The sequence below is a fragment of the Adelges cooleyi genome, unplaced genomic scaffold (genome assembly GCF_023614345.1).
Source record: "Adelges cooleyi isolate 19-005CV unplaced genomic scaffold, UGA_ACOO_1.1 ACOO_flye_CR_arks_rails_tigmint_CR_PRNA_2, whole genome shotgun sequence".
Classification (NCBI taxonomy): domain Eukaryota; kingdom Metazoa; phylum Arthropoda; class Insecta; order Hemiptera; family Adelgidae; genus Adelges; species Adelges cooleyi.
The window spans coordinates 944,417-962,048 of NW_026095860.1; the positions used below are offsets into that span (position 1 = coordinate 944,417).

At 31.8% G+C, this 17,632-nt stretch overlaps 2 protein-coding genes across 2 annotated transcripts; one reads left to right on the top strand and one right to left on the bottom strand.

The window, feature by feature from the left end:
- Window positions 1-242: 242 nt before the first annotated feature.
- On the bottom strand, window positions 243-8,689 carry LOC126833307 (cationic amino acid transporter 2-like). Its single transcript, XM_050564563.1, has 14 exons — window positions 8,512-8,689; window positions 4,942-5,173; window positions 4,243-4,371; window positions 3,943-4,098; window positions 3,157-3,261; window positions 2,924-3,079; window positions 2,379-2,503; window positions 2,190-2,287; window positions 1,957-2,096; window positions 1,275-1,377; window positions 1,036-1,175; window positions 768-937; window positions 520-628; window positions 243-422 (listed from the first exon to the last, which is right to left on the bottom strand). The coding sequence occupies exons 1-14, from the start codon at window positions 8,530-8,532 to the stop codon at window positions 325-327; spliced, it is 1,782 nt and encodes a 593-aa protein (XP_050420520.1). The 5' UTR covers window positions 8,533-8,689; the 3' UTR covers window positions 243-324.
- Window positions 8,690-9,958: 1,269 nt separating this feature from the next.
- On the top strand, window positions 9,959-13,715 carry LOC126833452 (DALR anticodon-binding domain-containing protein 3). Its single transcript, XM_050564801.1, has 8 exons — window positions 9,959-10,192; window positions 10,455-10,631; window positions 10,704-10,924; window positions 10,996-11,156; window positions 11,233-11,366; window positions 11,483-11,650; window positions 11,778-11,949; window positions 12,410-13,715. Exons 1-7 carry the CDS (start codon window positions 10,049-10,051, stop codon window positions 11,895-11,897), a joined length of 1,125 nt encoding a protein of 374 aa, XP_050420758.1. The 5' UTR covers window positions 9,959-10,048; the 3' UTR covers window positions 11,898-11,949; window positions 12,410-13,715.
- Window positions 13,716-17,632: the final 3,917 nt, after the last annotated feature.

Sequence of the window (17,632 nt, forward strand, 5' to 3'; positions counted from 1 at the left end):
CCTACGAACAATTTTTTACATTAATTGAACTTCGTTATGACTGATCTTAAAATATAGCCCGAGTGTCTTAATAGCTTGATAATTTCTTAATACAATTTAGGGTCAATTAAAATTAGATAAGAATTATTTGCAGACACTAAATAATTATATTATTTCATTAACGAAACTAAGCTTTTCAACCACTTTATCGGCTTTCGATTATATTTTAACCGACGAACAATTAAAATAATAACAATAATATATCAATTAATAACAAAATATACTTTTAATATGCGCTAAATTATTTATCATATCGTAGTACATAATTTTGGCTTAATTGATAAACTAATTTAACGATGTTTGCAGCTGTTGGTCGGTGTGTGGTTTTCTTCTTTTGGCCTCCAAGCTATTGTTGATGCCGTAGAAAAAGTATATCACCAACCCTGAGTGACATTTAAACGTCATTATTATCGTTTTTTTTTTTGGGGGGGGGGGGTCAAAATAAACATCTGTTAATAAAATAATATGTACTTGACGTACCTAAAACAATCCACACCAAGAACCGTATCCAAGTTATATAATCTAATGCCATCATCATGTAGATGTTTAGTAAAATGCTCACACAAGGTATGACCGGAACAAATGGTACCTAAAACAGCGTACACAATACAGGGTGTCTCAAGAAGAATGGTAGGGTTAAGAGTGGTGGGATTTCAAACGGATTGAAACCCCACCATTATTTTTAAGACACCCTGTATAATGGTGAAATTGTCAAAAATTGCACTAACCTTAAACGGTATGTTGTCCGTCATTTGCGGTAGCCTGTACAACATAACCATTGGAACTATTATGAACGCAGCAGACACCACACACAAAAAGATTAGAGCGCAGCAAATAATTTCGCTTTCGCAATATTGCAAGTTCACCAGGCAAATCGAGAACACTGTCGCTGCCCCAACTGTAATAAAACAAATAGGTATTGAATTATTATGTTGGTTTTTTGTGGGTGAAAAATATTCCGGTAGGTCAGGTTCATCGGTTCCGTCAGTCACCCACCGTATACGAAAGTCAAAGATACCGACAGAGATTGAGTGTATCTGTTCGGAATTTTTTCATTGAACACCGTGTACCATTTAGAACATTCTTTTTTCTTGGACGTTTCCACGGCCTCCGTGGTTTTGTTGTCAGTCTCATACCTAGGAAAAGTTGAAGTATTGTAAAATAAAATAAAAACATCATTAATGGCCGTGCTCGTCGGCAATGTTTGAGGTTTTCGAAAAATACACATGGCTGACCTTAACAAGAGTACACATATGCAGACAACCGTGTACGCCTGAAATGTTCCAATAGACGCCATGGCGATGAGTTGGTCCAGATTGAATATGCTTGACATGAGTCCTGTACACAATACGGTTTACAATGATTTCGAATGCACTCATCAGGACAAATAGAGGAGATGATGGGGCTGGGGAAGTTCAGACCTATTAAAAAAGCCCCCGAAAGCTTCAGAATTTCTGGTAAAATTTAAAACGTTACTTTGGTTGATGATAAATTATTATCAAGAGCCTTAATGAATAGGTATAGAAGGATTTGAAATTCCATAGCACCCCTTACACCCTTAGGTACTTTAACGCGTGCACTTTTGATTATTTCAACTTAGATATAAATATATCTTACGGCTGGGAGTCTGGGAGAAAAAAATTAACGCATCTTCCCATCTCCTGAATTCGATCAAATCGCAAAATCTAAATTGAATCTAATCTCTTAGCGCTGGTTAGGTTAGATTAGGTTTGATCCCTTATCAAACGTGACCGATTTCGCGGCGCAAAAAAAGTCCACGCAAATTTTGCGTTGACCCCGAGCATAATGCATGTCAATTAGTGTGAAGGGTGACAAGCCGAAGGAATGGGATGTGATAAAGAGTGGAATAGATAATTCCCCGATAAATGAATGATAATTTTTTTTTTTTTGGCTCACCAGATACAGTTCCACACAACATGGTGGATACGAGTGGGGTTTTGGTGTAGCTGTTGACTGTGGACAACACCTTGAACAGAAGTCCATCGCTGGCCATGGCGTACAAAATTCGGGGCAGAGGAAAAATGGCACCTATTAAACTGCAGTAGACGTCCGAACAATTTAAATTTTCTCATAAGCTACATAAACACTATATTATTATTATTATTATAATTTTGGTTAAACTAATTTACGTTGTTGCGAGTGCGGATATGGCGCCCACGGTGACCATGTATTGGATATACGGTACTCCCAAGTGTTCGTAAATAGCCGGCAGCGGAGCGAAGGGGTCCTAACAGAACGGTGTAAAAAACATCTATATTATAATATTTTTTCAATTTCAATCAAAGCGTATCATATTTAGTTCGACGTCGAGGTCATACCTGATCGTAGTACGGCCACATCATCGTCATGACTACGGCCACGGCACAGTAAACCGTGGTAATACACGCAAGGGAAATGACTATTGCCAACGGAATTGTTCGTTTAGGATTTTTCGTTTCATCGCCTGCAAAAAAATCAACATTATCGTATCACACACACGGCAACGGCAGTAATCACGTGTGTGTTCCGGAACCCTGGTACCCAAATTTATTAAATTATCTCCATCTTTACACCGATGACGATATGTATGTCCATTACACGAAATCGTAACACGAATTTCAGAACGACCCCCAGCTCAAAAACATATCCATGTTAATTGGTTAATAGGTCAAAAATTCATGCGGATGAGTTTCAGATAGTCTTAAGCCGACGTTTCGAACTCTTTGCAGGAAATATCAGAGCTCTAGCATCTCTGGCTAAATCATCTTAGAAAATGTGTTAATTCATCCTTTGTATTATGATTATTATGCCTTTGTATATCATAAATAATATGTCAACGTGTCATTTTTAATATTATTAGGTACAACAAACACCGCCACCTTACCGATAGTAGTAATAGTATCGAAACCGATAAAGCCGTATAAACATTTGGCTGCTCCAGCGATCATTCCAGACCAACCGAAGGGAAGAAACCCTCCTTCGCCGCCGTTGACTCCCGCGGGAATAGCCGATTTCGGTATATTCCAATTATATATGTCGACTGTAATAACAGCAAAAAAAAAAAAAAATGTTTAGTTCAGTTCCGATCGGTTTAATTTACTTTCCGAATGAACGCACCATAAAACCATCCGGTAACGACCACCGAGACAATAGTCAGAAAATTTAAAGTGGTGAAAATATTGTTGATGGCCGTCGACTCGCGAACACCCCAAGCCACCACACCTAAAAATGTGTAAAAAATATTATAATATTTCAACACTGTCATCGAAATTGCTGCATACACAATTACTGTGTGAACATTCGACCAATAAATTAGTAGGATCATAATCCGTCTCAGATATTTCTCCTTATCACCTCTCATTATTTTTATCACAACAGTGTAAATGCCGCCAATAGAGATAACTGAAGTTATCATTTTCCGCCATCTTTGTGGGAATAAGAACCTTATCACATGTTTATTACTGTTATCACTGTTTATAAAAATTACAAATTTAGTTGATAGCATAGAATCATTGATATCGTTTATTTTATAAATCCCACAAAAATGGCTGATGTCGACTTCAATTCTTATCACTAGTTAGCAATTTGATTTATTATATATATATTTGTGTTCTTATCTCGTATCACTCTCTTATCACCCCTCCTCGTGAGTAGTAAACGATAATAAACAGGTTTACTATTGTTGTCTTAAAATTCAAATTTAAATAGCCATTTTTACAAAATCTCATTAATACCGTTTGACTTTAGAGAATTTGATTGCTTGGGTGTAATTTCAGCCGCATAACAATAAATTATACTGTTTGTACGACATCTTCAATGGAGTAATAATGTAAACTATCTAGGCGTAACTAAACTTGGCAGTACTATACTGTCTTGCGAGTGTTTATCATAATAATCAATTACCCGTCACCAGTAAAATGAATACCAACGACGCGACATCGGGATATTCTCCTAAAAAACTTATATGTATCGGAAAGTGTTCGACCATGAAATTCTTCTGAGGGTATCCCAACAAGAAATCAAAGTAATTGCTTGTAGCCTTGCCGATAGATGCGACTCCTGAACAAATAAAAAAAAACAACATCGTTGTGCATTCAAAGGACTTTTTTTTTGTGGGGGGGGGGAGAGAAAGCCGGGGAGAAAATTTAGATAGATAACGCTTAAATATTTGAAAAATAATGTACAACCAATCGTGCAACCTACCTATAACGTGTTCGAGGATCAAATTCCAGCCGATGATGAACGCGGGGAATTCGCCGACAGCTACATAAGTGTATATGTAAGCTGATCCTGATTTGGGCACACGGCTGGCGAATTCGGCATAGCAAAGACCTGAGTTGCAAACATGAGAAAAACAATTATTGTTATTGCATTTCAATTATATTCGTACGCAGCGCCGCATTTAACTGTATGTGCATGGAAGGCGTATGATGCATATTTTCCGTATAACAAAAGTAGGCCACCCCGGAGGCCGCCATTTTGATTTCGTTTTGCTATCACACACACACACACAAACCGTATGTAACTTTGTTTAGTGGTTTTCCATGATGGTTTCCGACTTCATATTGTTTACTTTTTTTTTCTAACCAAAAAGATAGTGAAACAAAAAAACAATAACTGTTGCGATTTTATCATGGAAAAAACTATGTTGCACCGTTTTTTCCATGACAATAATATTCAAGATGGCGGAATCCGCGTGGGATCAATTTGTTTTCACTGTTCGCGTTCCACGTACGTAGATCAGTGGGCGCAGCTATTGTATACCATCCGAGTAATTTATTTATAAAAAGAAGTTGTTACAACCGTTGGCGCTTACCCTCAAGTTGAGAAGTTCCAAAATAATAATTTTTCAATAAGTTATTTTTTTTTTTTCCGATAAACTTTGTTCTTTAACATACAAACCTGCAAACGACGACACCGCGGCTGCCAACACAAAAGACAACACTACCGCGGGGCCAGCGTGGGTTTTTCCAACGACTCCGGCCAGTATATAAACTCCAGCCCCCAGAGTGCCGCCAGAGGCCAACAGGGTTAAGTCGAACAAATTCAACACTCGCTTGAGCTTTTCCGGGCCGGGTTCGTCTTGGGCCGTGTAATTTTTTTTTCTGCTCAAAATTTTGCCCAGGGGTATGTTCTGGAATTTGCAAAAAAAAAGAAATGTTTAAAAAAGACCTTTAGAACAAATTGATACACGGCGATGAAACAAAGAAAAGTTAATATTTTTTTTTTTTAATCTAAGAACAAAATGTATTTAATAAATACACGTTTATTGCGCATGCGTGTTATCAACTTTTAAAATTTAAATAGGAACTCCTATATTTTTTTGGAACATTCTGTTGGCAATTATTAAGTTTAAATACAAAAATGTTCTGAACTATAATTTAATTTAAATAAAATCACAATTAGATTGAAATGTATGCTTTAATTATCATTTGAATTGTTTTTTATTTTTAAAAAAAAACACTCTTTTTTGGAGACGCTAATTGCGCGCTGCGTTTCCGCATAACCAAGTCGAATCTATGATTGTTTTAACAATTACATAAAAACGGATTTTGGATTATTAGAATAAATTATCAAATTATTTAAAAACTCAAACTGTAGCTAAAATGTGTACACAAATCTTTGCAACAAGGTCAGTTATAATTGAAAATACATTATGTGTGTAGAAACATGCGATATTTTGTGGTTTTTAAAAATTAAATATCCTATTGGAAAACCCATCTTTAATTCAGTGTAAAACCGTACAGTAACAAATTTAAACGAATTTTATTACAGCTTAACTTAAACGGAGAATAAGAATGGTAGTACTAAAAAAATTAACTGTCAACGATAACTGTGCTAATATGTTTTTCGTCATTTATTTTTATCCCAATTAAACCGTATGGAAATAAGATGATATTTTTTTAAAGATTAAGATTAAAAAGTATTTGATCCTATTATAATATAAAATGTAAAGATTTAGTATTCACGTTTCTTATGAAATCCCAATGTCAGTTGCTGCATTATCTAAAAGATAGCAGTTATTATTACATAAATTTGTTTGTTAATTATTGGATTACACAGGAACCGCACAAGTTATGATAATACTTGATGTGGTAATATTAATAATTGGCGGTCATTATTTGGTGTTAAGTACCTATTTATCAATTCAATTATTGTTGACTTTGAAAGATATAAATTTAATTTTTAACTTATTATGTATATTTATTGTAATACATCATGGTTAAGGTCGTAGAGTAATCACCCTAAAAAACATTCTACCAAAAGCGGCAAATATTTGTAAAACCTACAGGGTGATCATTTTATCGCTAACCGCTCAATATCTCATTGGGTTTAATTGATAATTGATTATTTTTTTTTCCATAATGTCATTTCAATTGTTCATATTGTTTGATGTTCATGCGACCTACCCGTTTCCAAACTATTAATTTTTACATCAACTTTTGAAACTTCAAATGGTAACGCTCACATTTTATTAGCATTTTAAGTTGAGAATAATTTACTAAACATTTTGACTGGTCGACAACTAGTATTTGGATGACTATTTCGTTGAAGTTATTGAAGTTGATGAAAGGTGTAGTGTAGTATTATTTTTATCCTCTCCCGTCCTAGCTTTTAAACTGTTTAACTTTAGAAATAGTTGTTCAAAACTCGTTACTGACCAGTCAAGGTGCTTAGTAAAATATTCTTGACTTAAAAAGTTAATAAAATATATATATATATGTTACCATTTATACTTGAAAAATTAATGTGAAAGTAATTAGTTTGGAAGGAGAATTGGATCATCAAAATTTGTGACAAATTGAGATAAGCCTGTGTTAAAATTTTGATTTTCTTTTACATAAACCTGAACGTATATCCTACTTTGATACGAAATACTAATCTTATTTTGTTAATCCAATAAAACCACATTGCAAAATATAGGATTGATAAAACGCTGGATATTCAAAGTTCTAAAACACACAAACTTGTATAGAATTTATGTACCGGGAAAAACTCCAAAAAAATTCATTATTTTTATTATTCTATTTTTTTAAATAAATATTTTTTAAATTTAATTTAATAAAATAAATAACTCAAATTATTCGCTGATTAAAATAATTAATTTGTTGAAAAAATATTCGTTTTTATTTAAAAATCTATTAAATTCGTTGATAAATTATTCAAAATTTGAATAATCGCACATCTCTATTTGATGTTCTATTTGATGAGGTTAATATTTCATTAGATAGTGTTCAGAGTTGGTATGATAATAATTTTTTAGAGTTAAACCTAAAAAAGTCTAATTATATACTATTTAATCTTAGATCAAATTCAACTACCTTACATAATCTTTTCATTTGTCCACATTCCTTAAACTGTAAAAATAAAATTGTGTCCTGTAATTGTCAACGTATTCAAAGAGTAAATCATAATAAATATTTAGGGTTAATATTTGATGAAAAATTAAAATGGAATTATCATGTGGATAAATTGGCTAATACTATCAGGACATTATTTTATAACTTTAAAAGCTGAAAATATATTTTAGGTATTAAACACTTGAGAATTATTTATATGTCATTAGTTCAATCTTTAGTTTACTATGGATTGCCCTTTTGGGGTGGTACCTATAAACATTATTTGACTCCTTTAAATACAACTATTAATAGTTTAATAGAAGTTATTAAACTATTAATATTAAACTATTAAATATAGACATTGTTTGAATACCATAGAGCATAATTATAATACTAGAAATAAATGTCATTCTAATCTTAATTCTATTAAATGCTATAAGACCTCTCAAAGTCCTATTTACAAATGTACATTGTTGTGTCATAAATTAAATTTCAATCTTTTTAACTTCAATAATATTAACTCTTTAAAAGATTATATATTAAGCTTAACCAGTTTGATTATGTTACACTTAATTATGATTTATAAATTTTTCCTTTACTTTTTTTTTTCTTCTTCTCTTTTTAATAAGACTTTATGTTGTTTATTAAATTTTAAGTCATTTCGTTTACATATTATAATGTTATAAGAAACTCTCACTTCTTAGCACAAGCTGTTAGCTTTTTAGAAGTGAGTCAATATAATTTATTCTTATTTTGTACTATATTACTTTTTTTATTACTTTTTGTTGTACCGAAAATTTTATATTGGCAAAATAAACTTGTTATTATTATTATCTCTAGTCTCGAGTACAACATTTAATAGGTGTAAACTTATTTCGTTTAACCCCCTAAAAGGATTTTTTTTTATAAGTATAATATTTAGTATTTATATCCATTAATGTGATATATTTTTTTATACTCAATACCTTTTGCTAAGTATACATATACTCTAGATAAAAAAAAATATTATTTTTTTTCGGGGGTAAGTGAAATAAGTTTGCTGTACCTATATTAATTTTGGACTTGAGACCTTTTACCAAGCATCGCAGATTTATAAAATAAATTAACAATTATAACAGTATATAATAATTACTTGTCTCGTAGTGGTCACCATAGCGGTAAAAACCGTGTAAATTGTATTTGAGGAGAAATAAAAACTATGAATATTTTGATAGTTGTATTGTCATCGTCACACTTTCAACTAATTTATGTCAAAAAAAAAAATATCGAATTACCCATACGACGAACCGAATGCAATGTGTACAATGCAATGAGAGTCATCTTTTACATCACGAGGAATGTTCTGACAATCATAATGATGTGTATAATTATTAAATTATATATATTTTTTAAATAACAACAATTATCGTACGATTTTACACAATCAATGCACGATATGTATGATTATGTAACAACTCTATTTTTTTATCACGGTCTCGGTTCTTAAGAAAAAAAAAAAATAAAGAACAATACTGTCCGACACCTATTAAATGGCAAATTTAATTAAAGCCTATCTACTAGAGACAAACGTAACGCGTGCCCAGCTAGGTTTTGTCAAAATGACATTATGTTGACATGATTTTCATGATTTAAACTGCCTTAGGACACTATACTGTGCTCTTATTTGGTCTCTTTTGGAATATGACAACCTCTTAAGGAACCCATACCACGATTAGGGTTGATATCAATAGTAGAAAGTGTTCAAAAACATATTCGTGAAGTGGATAGCTTTTCCAAAACGGTCGTCCTAATTTTATTGGGCTGATTATAAGAAATTATACGTCGCCATTTTCGCGTTACACTATAACTTTCATGCGATAAGAGATAATAGAGAATTGATAAGAGATAAGTTATAAGAGATAACATATCTACGAGTCAATGTTTTTTCCGTGGAGCGAGGAAAATAGTTAATAATTTGTTGTCATTGTGTTCATTTTTGATATACTTACAAGTTATATTGATCGCCCCGAGTTATTTGAAACGATAGTCCTTAATGTACCAAACGTTCACTTAAGAAGTAATGCCCTATTTTTTATTTGCCATCACGGCCAAAATCATGGCTACAATGGAATAGCTTAATTAATAAAATATTAACATCCTGTGTAATTATTCGATGAAAAAATTGATCATGAGCGTTATAGAATTATTGTTTTTCTACACTTGTTTGAATTATTATTGTACAACTGTTTCCATAATGTTTTGTAACAACGTGCTTTTGAAATAACCATTTTTTATTGCCTATATAAGACTCCTGTTAAAATATCCTTAACCGCTTTCAATCCGCTTAACCGTGTAAAACGATACACCATAGTTTAAGTGTATTATTATAACAATTTATGGTTTATATGACTAATTCCATTGGAATGCATCAATTTGGGTCTTAAACTGGCTTTATAGTATAATTATAATTTTCTCCTTGCGCGCCAAAACGGTTATGTTCACCTTGGAAAATCGCTTACAACGTCCTTGACTAAACGCAACAAATGTTATCACTTTATCAAATTGTGATAACAGTTCTTATCATTTATCGGCCTCGTTGTCGTGTTGCGACTTTTTAGATTGAAAGTATTTCTTATAAATCGTGTAATTTATTATCGAAAAAAAAGAGTTGCTTTTAAATAATTGTCGCAATGTACGTCTTAAATCGGTTCAAAAGCGATCTAATGTCGTTTGTGCGTAATTGTACAAATCAGGAAGTCGACATTAAATTGCCGTCGACCAAACAGAATGTGAACGGTCATATTCGTTTCTATATAAAAACGGCTACAACGCAAGTGAGTAAACTAAATGATACGAATAGTACACAATGGTCGAAACATAGAAATGCAATATTTGATTATTCTCATAAATTCTATCGAACAAAAAATATTTGACAAAAAAATCTTGTCCGTTCTGTAAACCGTGTCGTTGTTTGAAAATTACCATGTAAACTATTTACATTCAAACAAACTTGAATACTTGAATTGTTCGATTAGGTTAGGTCAGTTTATCGACACGGTGTTGATAATCAAAATTAACTTTATTTTTAATTTTTAGGACTTGCAGACCCTACCTGAAAAAATAATGGAAATGTTCAACATCGTCGAACGTTGTTCAATGGTGCAGTGTTACGTACTAATATGGTTGCGAAAAGAATTGTGGACGACTTGTGTTGTTAACGAAATATTACAATATGGTTCCAAGTACGGCACCAACAACGACTACAACGGAACTGTAATTCACATTATTTTTTTTTTTTTAGAAAAATGCATTACGATATATTAGCAAATTTTTTCTTTCATTTAGCTAATAACATTGGCCAAGGAAAGTAACGATGATTCGGTAACGAGTTTACGCGTTTGTCTGCTACAAAATGCTGTACAAAAGTTGGCCGAGGCAAACGGATGTGTCGTAGGAAGCAACGGACTCGACTTGGTAGTGTCTAAAAAAAATCGTCTCAAACGCGACAAGAATGTGATATTATGTGGAAACGTCGTCTATGAAAACACACAATCCGATTACAAACAGTAAATACCTAATTGCAATAATAACAATTGTTTTTTTACTTTAATTTGTTGACACATATTGCGTTTTGCAGACAAAGAACGAACAACGTTGCCAAAATGTCGGCCAGTCGTATCGACGATTATCCGAAAGACGTAATATCCAAACTGTGTGACGTATCGATTGTCTACGAGCTGCTCAACGTCAGGCACAATAAAACGGTCAACGCCGATTGCGATATCGCCAACAAAGACAGTTGAGTGCAACCGGCTTGACGGCTTAAACGTATTTTTGCGAAAATTCCTTATTTGTCGTGTGTGTACGTTTTCAGACGGCATTTTCGTCATGTACAACTATTCGAGATTGTGTCAGATATGGACGGCTTACGAAAAAGGTGTCGCGGATGAGTATTACGATTCGCTCGCGGCTCCGTCGACGATCGATTTCGGCGTTTTGCGTTCAAATGTGTGTGTGTGTAACGGCCGGTGTGGCATTTGGTTTATCAAATGAAATTTGTTTTTTTTAAGTACAAAATGTCAAGTCGAGTTAACCAAAAAAACGATTGTACTCGACTTTTTCAGGAAGAATGGTTTTTGATTCACAATTTCCTTGGGACGTATCCGCAAGTCGTCCGTGACTCTGCCAAATACTTGATGTCGGCTAGTGTAGACGTCCACAGGCTGTGCAAGTTTCTGTCGGAAATGTCGTCGGCCGTCAGCCTGTTTTATCACAGACAACGTGTCTTATGCGTAAGCGTGAAAATATTGTTTTGTTTTATAAACCCAGTACACGGCATTGACGATCGGCAAACCGAAACACCACCGTGTAATAACCACCAAAATATTGTAGTATTGATATTGATGTGTATTTTTTAAGGATCCTCTGCCGTGTCTGCTGCCCGTCATGTACGCTCGGTTGTATTTAATCAAAGCCGCGATTCAAGTGTACGACAACGTGTTTGATTTACTCGACGTCAGAAGCGTTCGAGAAATGTAGGACGTCACCACGATTGTTTTCACAAGTTCGATGTGATTTCTATTATTTATGTGTATGCAAATTAAATATAATCTACTAATGATGTACTAAGATGTACACCGATCATGTTGTGATTTGAAAATTGATTTATTTAATTTATTCGCAATTTTTATCGGCCAATTTTTTTTATTTTAATATAACAAAAACAATGAACTATTTTTAAATGCGTTTAATTTTTTAGCGCATCGAGTAATTTTCTTTTTTTTTTTTTTAAAATATGATTTTAAACAATGACGACCAGATCGATTTTTCGGTAAATATTGTGCCTATTCCTCGCCCTTTAATAATTAATAGCTCTTTCGAATCCCTTTAAAATAATCTACTACTTCCAAGTTTTCGACCAATCTATTATTGTCATTTGTTTTCAAGTATAAAGTTATAAAAATCATTTTTTATTTTACGCATGAACGAATAACGGTACAACAATTTTTTTTTATTTTATTAACAATTTGTGTTTTAAATATTTCTTACAGGAAACAATGTGGCTTACGATGAACGCTGCTGCACCGCTGCACATCACAGGAGTGCCGTCGGAGGATTGCTTTATCACATATTTCTCGAATGAATAATTACAAGACGACCGGGAAATCAGGGCCAGATGCCCTGATGCCCTGTGGTTGCCACCGAGGAGCCCCGAGGCTTGCCGACATTTGATTTTTTTTGGGGGGGGGGGGGTTCTCATAGTAATCGCAAGTGAAAACATGAAAAAGGTCAGACATCTTGTGATTCATTGAGGGGCATTGTATAGGCAACTTTTTACCGAAACTTAACATTTATGGTAAAATTTGTAAACATACACAAAACAGTAGTTTGAATCTTTTTTGTTTTGTTTTTTTGTTTTCCTTTCTCAAGACATGATTATAAATTTATCGTTTTTTTTTTTTTTGTTTTTCAACAACGGATTTCAATAAATATTATTATATGTTCATGTGAGGCGCAATTATATAGCAATACATTTTTAAAGCAAATATGATGTACCTTGTTACATACCAACATACCTTGTTACAACCGTTAGCGCTTGCCTAAAGTTGAGAAGCAAAATTTTTTTTTTGGGGGAAGGGGAAGTATATTTATCGACTCGGTTCACACCATAATAGATTATCGAATTGCATATTAACTAAAAATATAATAAGAACATTTTTTTTAAAAAAAAATTATGATTTTTCACAATCAAATGAACGGTTAAAATATTTATCCAAAATAACTGGGCCAGGTGAATGTTACCAAATAACCGAATATTAAAAAACATTTGGCCACAACATAAGATTAACACAATACTATGTGATCATGGTAAACTCGGCAGTTAAGAGTATCCACACTTCGTGCATAATATATCAGGACATATCTGCATCAAGTGTGCATATACTCTTAATTGAGTTTACCAAGTTTTTTAATATCTGACCAATTAATGGGTTCGTTAAATTCCATTATCTGTGTATAATTTTTTTGTAAGATAAATTACTTTTCAGTTCGATTGATAGTAGGGTTAACCTACCTACTACTAGGGTTAATGTTTTTTTTTTTAATTTAAATTGGTATAATTTTTGGTATGATATTTTATATTCACTGACATTTCCAGATTTTTTTCTCCTCTAAGTTGGTTCCCAAAAAATTAATGTGGTTCAAGTACTGTTTATCGAAAAAACGCGACTCGTTTAGTCGGCAAAATGTTAATAAAAAAAAAAATAATAAAACCGACCGTTACGGTATTTGGAAATGGCTTCTTTTTTTTTTTGGGTACTTTTTATATTGATCGCGCATAATTTTGGTCGGTTCGAGATGATGTCATTTTTAATATTTGGCCGTCAAATTATAAATATAAATTATATATATATATTTTTTTTTTTTAATATACTTACAAACGCCTAGAGAGCTATAAAAATTGATTATGCCGCGAAAAAAAAATATATATATATATTATAAATTATAATAAACGCGACGACGGCAAGTCCGGTCGGTTCGAGTTTGATTAATAAAAATATTTTCTTAAAGAAAACTCATTAACCGAGACTACTCGGCCAGTAAAAAACGGCAAAATGTCTTAATAATTGACGACGGGCAAATTCAATTATTATTGTTTCGGCGTAGCCAAACAATGCGTTTAATAAAATCTCTTGAAATAACGTCGATTTTAATTATCGATTCAGTTTAAAAAAAAACCCAAACGGGTTCGTTTAAATATAGTTTTGTTTCGCACATTTATTATTTTCGGTAAAAACAAAAAAAAAAAAAGTAACTTTTACTAGAGGGAAAAATCTTTAAAAAAAAAAACGTTTTCAATGTATTCTTAGCTGTGAGCGATGCTTGTCTTTCAATTTTTAGTTTAAAAATTAATTAAATGATAAAATTTAAAATAACAAAAGCGCGTGGAAAAAAGGTCTAATCGTATGAGATGGAAAACTTGGTTAACAAAAATTTGAAATGTACCTCTTTTTGGGTTTCATCACTTCATCAAATCGCGTTGCACAAATGTATTAAATATACCTATTTTAAAAGATTACTTTCTCCTCCCATAAAAAAAAAAATCTACAAACCTAACGAAACCTAACCTTACCAAACCTAACCTAACCTTACCCACCCTTTGGGATGTGTGAGAGTATTTATTTAGCATTTAAAATCAAATTTGTACTTAAATACATTAATTTTTATTAAAATTTTAGTCCGTTCAATCCGATTCTGGTTTCAAATTTTTTCCAACGCGGTTTTTTATTATTTTTTTAAATAAAATTAAAGATGTAAAATAAACACGGTTTGGTCGTTTTTGTAAGTTTGAATAATTTTTAAAAAATGCATATTAAAAAGAATAAACTCAGAGTTTTTGTTGAATTTCTTGTCTTATTCTTTCGACAAAAGAAATTAAGAAATTTTTTGATTTTTGTTTTGTAAGTTATTAAGTTGTAAATATTATTTGGATAATTCTGTAATGGAGAAAATATGTGTGCAGCTTAGCATTCAGCGAAAATGTTGAAAATAATATTAAATTTAAGATTTAAGTCGGTATTATTTTTCTTTAGCGGAATTTGTAATTTTTATTTAAAAAAAAAACAACTTCTTGTCTTTCAGCCAGAAATTAAGCAGACATATTTACTTTTTTGGAAACGTTCAAATTTCTAGGATACATGCACTGTATGGTTAACAAGTACTCAGTATTTTGAGGATTATAGAGGTGAATTAATAGAGATAAGTTATTAGAGATACTAGATTACATGACATATCCGTGTATTTCAATGTATCTGCAAGTAGTGTGGATACTCTTAACAGTCGACCTGGACAACCTAAATACAATACAACTTAAGTGCCCAAGTGGTGTTTAATTACATTGCAATCAAAATATTTGATTAATATCATTATTTCAATATTAATATTAATGCTCTGCTAGCACGAATGTAACGCGATTCTCAGTTGTAGATAAACATATAAAATATCATCACCAGAGATGATAGTTTAATAATAATATAATAATTATTGTATACAATTTATTTGTTAAAATAATTGAAACTATTACAGCCAGCGACGGTTTAAATAAACAATTACACACTGGTAACACAATATTTAACAACGTTGACAAGTATTAAGCGATTGTGTATACCACACACACAAGTTTGTAACCGTTTTTGAAGTAAACACCTACCCAAAGTAGAACTGATTAAATATCGTTGAGGTTGTCTTACCTAAGCAATGAGCAAATAAAAAAATATATAACTGTGGGATTCCCTACTCGTGTCATTCGCTGTCTGTTATTTTTTCTTTTTAGTTCCAAATTTGTATGGAAAATTCTTTAGAAATTGTACTACCCATTACCAAACCAAACCAATAGCATAAACCGTTTCCCTTGGGAAAAGGGGTGGAAACATTTTCTTTATTACCTAGGCTTTTGTAAGTGAAGTCTTAAGACTTCAGAGGTCTGAAAACTAAATAGATCCGGAACGTTCCTTTTACAATATATTATAGTAGGGCTGAATACGATAAATTGATGATGTCGCCATTTTCGCTTTACACTTCCCTTACGGTTAAAGATTAGAGATAACAGACAATGAATAAGTGGTATGAGACAAAACATAAGTGATACGATATATAAGTTATAAGTGATTAGATATAAGCGACAAAACATAAGTGATAAGAGATAAGTTATAAGTGATTAGAGATAAACGACAAAATATAAGTGATAAGACAGTGATAACATATCCATTATTCAATGTTTTCCGTGGAGCGGAGAAGAAAATAATTAAGTTTTTTCATACATTAAAATATGAAACCTCAAAAAATTACACTTTGACAATTTCCAGGTTTCTTTATGTGAGCGAATCGACAGTCGATAAGTATTAAAAAAAAATGACTTTATAAAGTTAATATTTATAAAGATTTCTTATAACATATGGGTAACTAGTAAGTATGGCCCCTCAACATTAATATGTACCGACTGCTGTCCCCACTATGCGCCCCTCACTCGCTGTATTGACCTTTTTTTAGTTAAAAAATTCACCAACGGAACGATTATAATAATCGTTTTCATAATATTTACACAGTCGGTTAACTCTGTCCGTTTTGGGTTAAATAATAATTAAACAGCCTACATTTAGGTAAACTCAAGCAGTGTTACATATTTTTTTTTCATCTAGCAAACGGTTTTTTTTTTGTTTATGGACTAAAAAACGTAAGTCCACATGAGGAACTTTACACCTTTAAAAAAAAAAAAAACTGCAAATTACAAAAATGTTTAAAATATTCAGTCTCTCCGACCAACAAAGGGTAAATTTATATATGTATGTATAATAAGTTAATATATGTATAAGTTTCATTTAATTTATACCTATACCTAAAAAGTAGATACCAACAAAATAAAAAAAAGGCAAAAATGTTGTTATTTTTTTAAAGAAATTTTATACCGATCAAACTTTTTGAGAGATTTCGCCTTTGTTACAAAAATACAACTTTATAAAATAAGTTATTATTATTGTTGTTGCTCCGACTTGGGGCTTAGTGTTGATTTTTTTTTTTTATATACAAAAGTAACTCTTGGAAAACGTTTGTTGTTAAAAGAAAAAACTATAATACAAATAATTCTGAGAAATATTATTAAAAAAAAAACAAATTAGTAATAATATTATAACAACTAATCAAATAATCAGATGTCAAATCACAATATAAATCGGCGACGAAACCAAACAACAATACGTTTTGTATTATATTTTTTTAAGTTTAATTTTAAAACAAACATTTTTTTTTTTAACAATACCTAATAATATAAAATTAGGCCGACCGATTGGGTCTAGTCGTATGAGGTGATGAATAATATAATTAATATTATATTAACAACCTTTTAAACTCAAATTAAATATTATCAATTTAAACGAGTAGAGATCATAGTAAACTAGTTATGTACATTTTTTTTTTTAATAAAAAAAAAACACTAAAAAGTATTTCATTAATACATTTTAGTTAAATACGGTTATAAGTTACCCAAAATTTGATTTATTTTCCAACGATATAACCTTTCATGTGCTCAAAGCCTGTGAACCTAATTATTATATTAACTTTTTAAATGATAACTCAGCTGACCGAACACCAATTTTGAATAGTTATATTAGTAAGTTAAGTTTTGGTCGGAAATAGTTTTTAGTGCTTCAGGTAAAACATATCACTTCCTAAGCAAACAGACTTTTGCTAGTCCAAATGAAATTCTATTAAAAGATAAT